The following is an 8,447-nucleotide window of genomic DNA, read 5'->3' on the forward strand; positions in this document are numbered from 1 at the left end:
CAACAGTTTCAGTACAATATTGCTATAGTGCCAGACAGCTCCTCTCTCGTCAACATAAAGAAGAAACCAACAGAAAGCTTCAGAGAATATGCAATCAAGTGGAGAGAGCAGGCTGCTAGGGTCAAACCACCAATGAAAGAGGCAGAAATGATTGACTATTTTCTCCAAGCTCAGGATCCTGATTACCTCCATTATATGTTGGCCGCCATTGGTAAACCTTTCGCTGAGGCGATTAAGATTGGTGAAATAGTTGAGAATGGCATGAAGTCAGGCAAAATTGTGAGTCAGGCAGCCCTTAAGGCGACCACACAAGTAATTCAAAGCGGGTCAGGCAGTTTTGGAAATCGGAAAAAGAAGGAGGAAGGATCCATGATGGCATCTGGGTTCGGGGGAGTTCAAAAAGGAATAGTTCCTTCTTACGTGCAATTCCAACAAGGACAATCCAATTATCCTCAACATTATTATCCGCCTCAAGGTCCCCGGTACTCAGTTCCCCTGTAACAATACACAGTGTTAAATGCTCAGGCTTATGCTAAGCCTCCCAATCACCAACAATGGCGGGCACCGATTCCACAAGGCTCCTGTCAACTCCGGCTGAATTTTCAGGCACCATATAATCCTCGTCCCCGATAAGAAAATGTGAGAGAACATGAGCCAAAGAAAGAGTCCACCCCAATTGGAGAATCATATACAAGCCTATTTCGAAAGTTGATTGAACCTATTATGCCGCGTTATGTGAATCCAAAATCAAAATGTTTTGACTCAAATGCAATATGTGAGTATCACTCTAACACCCAAGGTCATAGTACCAAAATTTGTTGGACATTAAAGAAAGCCATTGAAAATTTGATTGAAGCAAAGGCAATTGTGGTAACAAAGAATGAGGATACTCTTAATATCATAAACAATCCGCTCCCAACTCATGATAATATACATTTTATTGGGATGATTTGTGATGGTCGGGATTATAAGCAGTCTGGAAAGACAGAGATGGTCGTTAGAACCATAGGGCCAGAACCAAAATTGATAGTGAGCCTGCCGCAATTGGCACCATTGATTGTGAAAGGTGCGAGTTCTAGTTTGAACTTGGCAGGTTCTGAAAAAATGATTCTCTATGTTCCTGGAAGCACAAAAAAGGTTGAGGTTTAATTGGGTGGGCCAAAACTTTACATCCCCGGGGGCATTCAAAAGATCATTCCGAATAATGGTTTGAGAAATATAACAGAGCCAGTTGTGATCCGACCTGTTGCCCAACTCCCAGTGACAAACACAAAGGTTATTCCCTGGAATTAAAACAAGACCGTCATGACATATAAAGGAAAAGAGATAGTTGAAGAAACAGGTGAAATAGGGGGCTTGACCCGCTCTGGAAGGTGTTATTCACCAGAGGAATTGAGGAAAGCTAATCAAGCCAGGGAAAGTCACTTGCCAGTAAAAGAACCTGTTGCAGAAAAAGAAGCGGAGGAATTCCTTAAGAAGATGAAAATGCAAGACTACTCAATCATTGACCAACTAAGGAAAACTCCTGCTCAGATATCTTTGTTATCTCTGCTTTTGCATTCAGAAGAGCATCGTCGTGTGTTGATCAAAACTCTGAACGAGGCATATGTCTCAGAAAAGACAACGGTGAATCAGCTAGAAAAAATGGCTGAAAGATTCTTTGAAGTAAATAGAATTACTTTCAGCGATGATGATTTGCCTGAGGAAGGGGCTGGCCACAATAGAGCTTTGCATCTTATGGTCAAATGTGAAGGGCACTACGTAAAAGGAGTCATGATTGATGGAGGCTCAAGTGTAGATGTATGTCCTCTTTCTACTCTACAACAACTGAACATTGACAGTAACAGAAATCAAACTAGTAATGTCAGCATCAGAGCTTTTGATGGTTCAAGAAGAGACACTATTGGGGAAATTGAACTCACCATGACAATCATCCCGGTTGATTTTAACATTGTCTTTCAAGTGTTGGATATGGAAACTTCCTATAACTTTCTTCTGGGAAGGTCGTGGATCCATATGGCCAGAGCTGTACCACCCACTCTACATCAAATGGTCAAATTCGAGTATGACACGCAAGAAATTATTGTTCATGGGGAGGACGACTCATCCGTCTATAAAGACCTATCCATTCCATGTATCGAGGCCAAGGAAGGATGTGAATCCATCATATATCAAGCATTTGAGGTGATTGAGGTGGACCAAGTGGAAGAAGGAAAACCAATTCTGTATCCCCATCTTTTAGCCACATCTATGATGGTAGCTTTGCTGATGTTGAGGAATAGCTATGAACCAGGAAAAGGATTAGGATCCTCTCTGAAAGGAATTGTGAACCCCATTGCTCCCTTTTTGAAGAAAGATACCTATGGCTTGGGTTTTAAACCAACACCAGCTGACATAGACAGAGCCAAGGCCCGCAAAAAGAATGGTTGGAATCTGTCCAAACCAATCCCTCACATTGCCTACTCTTTTGTCAAGCCACAATTTGAAGAAGTTCAAAATCCTTCTACTCAGGATGACATTGATGAAGTTTGCCCGGGTCTCAAGGATATGTTCTATGAGATCAATATGGTTCAAGTTGGGGAGGGCCCTAGCCGTGCAAGTGTTCAGTTGATTGGTCCAGATACTTCGCTTAGCAACTAGGAAGCAACTCCTCTTCCCATCAGGAAGGAGTCTTGGTAGCATGTTTTGTTGTTTTTCTGTATTTGGATTATTTTAAGGGTTGTAATCCAGATATTTTAGTTTAATTGCTTTGATGTGATGTTAACCCTTCTATCCTTTCAAATTCAATGAAATAAAGTTCCATTTTTGTAGTAAAATTCTATCTTTTCATTTCCCTAATTTTTGTTAATTACTTATCATTTTCAGTTTCGTTAATGTTGTCTTTAAAAACATTACATGCACGCGGAATTCATGCACAGATCTTAAAAAGCTGTCTAATCTCAAAATAATGAATCAAGAAGTCGAGTATGACGAAGATAAGGCTTTTAAGTAAATAAAAAGGGAATTGGATCAATTTGAGAATAAGCCTAAGCCTAACTTAAATGAAACTGAGGCAATTACCCTGGGAAGTCCTAAAGAAACCAGAGAAACAAAAATAAGCATTCATACTGAACAAAAGACGAGAGATGCCATAATTCAAGTTTTGTTCGAGTACAGAGATGTATTTGCTTGGTCGTATGATGACATGCCGGGTTTGAGTGCCTATTTAGTGGTCCATAAGCTTCCCACATATCCTAATTTTCCACCAATCCAGCAAAAACAAAGGAAGTTTAAGACAGACATGAGTGATAAGATTAAAGAAGAAATCACGAAGCAACTAAGTGCAAATATGATCAGAGTCGTCCGATACACTACATGGTTAGCAAATGTTGTGCCAGTGCCAAAAAAGGATGGAAAAATCAGATTTTGTTTTGACTATAGGGATTTAAACAAAGCAAGTCCAAAGGACAACTTTCCCTTACCAAAAATTCATATCCTTGTTGACAATTGTGCTAAACATGAGATCCAATCTTTTATGGATTGTTATGCCGGATATCACCAAATTCAGATAGATGAAGAAGATGCATAAAAGACCGCCTTCACAATTCCATAGGGAAATTATTGTTATAGGGTCATGCCATTCGGTTTGAAGAATGCAGGGGAAACTTACATGAGAGCCATGACTGCCATATTCCATGACATAATGCACAAAGAGATTGAAGTGTACGTTGATGATGTGATCATTAAGTCGAGAACACAAGCTGACCATGGGCAAGACTTGAAAAAGTTCTTTAAAAGTCTACGAAGGTACAATCTCAAACTCAATCCAGCCAAATGTGCATTTGGAGTTCCTTCTGGAAAGCTTTTGGGTTTTATAATTAGTCGAAAAGGCATTGAGTTAGACCCCTCCAAGATAAAGACCATTTGAGAGCTGCCACCCCCGAAGAACAAAACAGAAGTCATGAGTTTACTCGGGAGGTTGAATTACATCAGCAGGTTCATCGCGCAGCTTACAACCACATGTGAGCCTATTTTTAAGTTGTTGAAAAAGAACGCCGCTATCAAGTGGATAGATGAGTGCCAAGAAGCTTTTGATAAAATCAAGGAATATTTGTCAAATCTCCCTATTTTGGTCCTGCCGGAACCTGGTAGGCCTCTGTTTTTATATTTGTCAGTAATGGATAGTTCCTTTGGTTGTGTTTTGGGTCAACATGATGCCACATGCAAAAGAGAACAAGCAATATATTATTTGAGCAAAATGTTCACCACTTATGAGGACAAATACACTCTTTTGGAAAGGACATGTTGCGCCTTAACCTGGGTCGCCCAGAAGCTTAGGCATTATCTTTTGGCCTATACAACTTACCTCATATTACGAATGGATCCCCTGAAGTACATCTTTCAGAAGCCCATACCAACTGGCAGATTAGCAAAATGGCAAATCTTGCTCACAGAGTTTGATATTATTTATGTCACTCGCATTGCCATGAAGGCACAAGCTTTGGCTGATCATCTGGCAGAAAACACGGTTGATGATGAGTATGATTCTTTGAACACATATTTCCCAGATGAAGAGGTTAATTTAGTTGAAGAAATAGTCCAAGATGACAGTAAAATTTGGAAACTATACTTTGATAGGGCTGTCAACATCAAAGGCGTAGGGATTGGGACAATTTTGGTATCACCTACTGGGCAACATTACCCTGCCACAGCGCGACTTCGTTTATTCTATACAAACAACACGTCAGAATATGAAGCTTGCATCATGGGTCTGAACATGGCAATAAACCTAAATGTGCATGAACTGTTGGTGATGGGAGATTCAGATTTGCTTATTTGGCAGGCTCAAGGTGATTGGGAGACTCGAGACATCAAGCTTATTCCATATAGACAGTGTGTGGAGGATCTTAGCAAAAGGTTCAAGTCCATCGAATTTAGGTACATTCCTAGGTTTCTCAATGAATTAGCTGATGCCTTGGCCACCCTGTCCTCAATGCTTCCATATCCGGGTAATACTCACATTAACCCATTAAAAATTCAAATTCGGGATCAACATGGTTATTGCAATACAATTGAAGCAGAACTAGATGGTGAACCATGGTATCGTATATTAAACAGTTTCTGAAAACAAGAGAATATCCGGAACATGCTAATAGGGATCAAAAGAGAATTATTAGGCGACTCTCTGATGGTTTCTTTTTGAGTGGGGAAATACTATACAAAAGAACTCCGGATTTGAATTTGTTGAGATGTGTGGATGCCAAAGAAGCTGAAATGATTATGAATGAGGTGCATTCGGGAGTTTGAGGTCCGCACATGAATGGATATTTTCTAGCAAAGAAAATCCTTCGGGAAGGATATTATTGGCTTACTATGGAACGAGATTGATTTCGTTTTGTTCGCAAGTGCCACCAGTGTCAGATTCACAGTGATTTGATTCACTCACCTCCTTCAGAGTTGTATCCTATGTCGACTCCTTGGCCTTTTGTTTCTTGGGGAATGGACGTCATTGGCCCAATCGAACCAAAAGCTTCAAATGGGCACATATTCATCTTAGTTGCAATTGATTACTTCACCAAATGGGTGAAAACTATTATATTGAAAGCAGTTACCAAGAAAGCAGTAGTAGACTTTGTTCACTCCAACATCATCTGTCGTATCGGTATTCCAAAAATTATTATGGACTTTATCATCTGATGAAGGAGGTATGTGAACAATTTAAAATTGAGCATCGCAATTCTACTCCTTACAGGCCCAAAGCTAGTGGAGCTGTTGAAGCTGCAAATAAGAACATCAAGAAGATTCTTAGGAAGATGATCCAAGGTTCTAGACAATGGCACGAGAAACTGCCTTTTGCTCTTTTGGGATACCGGACAACTATCCGCACATCAGTTGGCACAACGCCCTACTTATTGGTTTATGGCATTGAAGCGGTCATACCTGCTGAAGTTGAGATTCCCTCTCTCCGAATCATTGTTGAAGCAGGGATTGAGGACACTGAATGGGTGAAGTCCCGATTGGAACAATTGAGTTTGATTGATGAAAAGCGTTTGGCGGCAGTTTGTTTTGGTCAGTTATACCAACAAATAATGGCACGCGCTTACAATAAGAAAGTGCGCCCAAGACAATTCGAGGTAGGACAACTTGTTTTGAAACGTATCTTTCCACACCAGGAAAAACCAAAAAGAAAGTTCGCCCCAAATTGGCAAGGTCCTTACCTCATCAAGAAAGTAGTGTCAAAAGGAGCTCTACACTTGGCAGATATAGAAGGAAAGGTGACTGATATATCCGTCAATGCAGATGCGGTCAAGAGATACTATGTCTGACATGCCTCTGTTGGGGCATTTTTATACTTAGCATTCTCATGTTAATGTGACGAAAGGCTATCATTCTCGCTACCCAAACACAAGTCAACCCTAGTTAGCCCTTTGAAGCCTTGTTTATATTTCTTTGTTTCCCCCTTTTTTTGGAACAAATGTACTTAATAAAAAAAAATCATCATCATCAAAACAAGTTCAAGTTCAATTGAACTACGTCCGACCTGATTCCGAAAGGATACATAGGCAGCCCTACTCTGGGGTTCGGTCACACCAAAATAAAAATCCATATTTCCCCAGTGTTCAAAGAAACTGGGGCATCATTTTATTTTATTTTCGATGGTTGGTCCATCAAAATGGTTCCAAAAGTTGTAATTAAGTTGAATAGTTCTTTTTACCTTTCCCTGCTAAGACCTTCTGATCAACTTTTGAGAATGCTAAGTCAGTATACTACGGGTGATGCCTCAGCCATTGTTAAGAGAGAAAAATAAATGAGAGAGTCTTATTGGTGAAAACCCTCACGGGCACTATACGGCAATGGTGAGTTGAGAGAAAGGCAAATGAGAGAGGTCAGTTGGTGAAAACCCACAAAGGGCATCATTGATCGATTTAGGTCTTCATATATCCTGGCACAAGTATGGTTAAGACAAAGAACTCAGTTTCAAAGTGAAGTTTACAACAAATTTTGAGAATTAGATGGTTCAAACGGATCGGGCATCCAGTCCAAAGTGCATGTCATGTTCATTGAAGTCACCACATCCTCCAGATAAGTTCTTTCTTATTTCTTTTCCCCCGAAAGGGACACTTCTTGATTAAGTTGTAACACGTATTAGTTCACCTTCTTGTTTTCTTTCGCATTACTTTTTTTGAGTCCCTTTCAGTCTAATTTTGTCAAAGCAAAGCAAAGAAAAGGCCGCAAAGTTGGTTATAATTTTTTCGTTATATAAAGCAAAGATTGCTGGGCATAAACCGTATGGGCAAAGCCATAAAGCCATATGTGATTTTTTCCTGACGAACAAAAGGCTTGAAGGACTGAACAATGTTCAAGGGTCAACAAAAGTTACTCAGTTAAAAGTTGTTTTGGGAGCAAGGTTGTTTGCACCATGAACACAAATGGTGATAGGCGCAAAATGGTTAGGTTTTGATGTGAGAAAGAAGATCTCTAGAAAGAAAAGACAGAATCTCCCGGCAATTTGTACATTCATCGACGGAGTCAGTTTTTCTAACAAGTGTAATGGACGCAAGGTCAAGTCACCAAGAAATCAAGGCCACAAACTGACCACCATTTTACGTCAATATATTCATCTGATGAGTAATAAGGAGAAGAATCATATCTTCTTCTAAGATAGAGAAGAGTTCCTTTTTGGTATATTCATTAATCTCTAGAAGATTGATTTTCTTCTTCTTTTTGTCAGATTTGCATTCATTGGCTTTATGACCTGTTTTGCCACAGTTCCAACATACATCTCTGTTTTTAGAAGATTTTGAAGGTCTTCTAAATTTGGATTTCTTCCTAGGATGATCTTCGGAATTTCTACGAGATTTGTTACGATGAATCTTTCTGGAAGATTTATAAGGTTTGTTCTTTCTAGAAGAGTGAGTGGAGGGGGCAACAATATTGGTGTAACCAAAATCTTGACAGAAACTTCCTAATTCTTTTCTAGAGGAATATTGCTCTTTTTTGAGCTAATTTTTGAGCTTGATATCTGTGCAGAGTTCAAGACCTACAACGTTGATGATACTGACAAGGTCTCCATAGGTCTTTTGATGGTATGGTATTTTACCATCACAACGATCTTGGATCTTTGTTCGGACCTTGCTTGCGAATAGTGGGGGAAGACCGCTAATGAAGCGTTCTTTCCAGAAGTCTAGATGATAGTCAGGTCTAATCATGACCTTGCTGATAAATTAGTTTTTGTACCAGGTAAAGTCATCTAAGGATGGGCAAGATAGATTGTTCAGGATTTGTAAACTTCTATCTTGGAAGAGTTTGGGTTCTCCAATGAAGTGTTTTGCAATTTGGTAGAGAAGTGTAGCACAAGCGTCTTCTCTAGTTATTTGAGAAGTGGTTTCCATGCCACCCTCAGTTTTGACTACAGTTTCAACAGCTGTAGCAGAGTAAATTGCTTGTCTAACATCTTCGGTGAAATA

The 8,447-nt window shown here is 39.8% G+C and overlaps 1 protein-coding gene across 1 annotated transcript; it reads left to right on the top strand.

Moving 5' to 3' along the window:
- The first annotated feature begins 4,357 nt into the window (after positions 1-4,357).
- Positions 4,358-6,305, top strand: LOC142175383 (uncharacterized). Its single transcript, XM_075241970.1, has 4 exons — positions 4,358-4,988; positions 5,435-5,641; positions 5,911-6,038; positions 6,153-6,305. The coding sequence occupies exons 1-4, from the start codon at positions 4,358-4,360 to the stop codon at positions 6,303-6,305; spliced, it is 1,119 nt and encodes a 372-aa protein (XP_075098071.1).
- Positions 6,306-8,447: the final 2,142 nt, after the last annotated feature.

Source organism: Nicotiana tabacum, chromosome 21 (assembly GCF_000715075.1).
Source record: "Nicotiana tabacum cultivar K326 chromosome 21, ASM71507v2, whole genome shotgun sequence".
NCBI lineage: Eukaryota > Viridiplantae > Streptophyta > Magnoliopsida > Solanales > Solanaceae > Nicotiana > Nicotiana tabacum.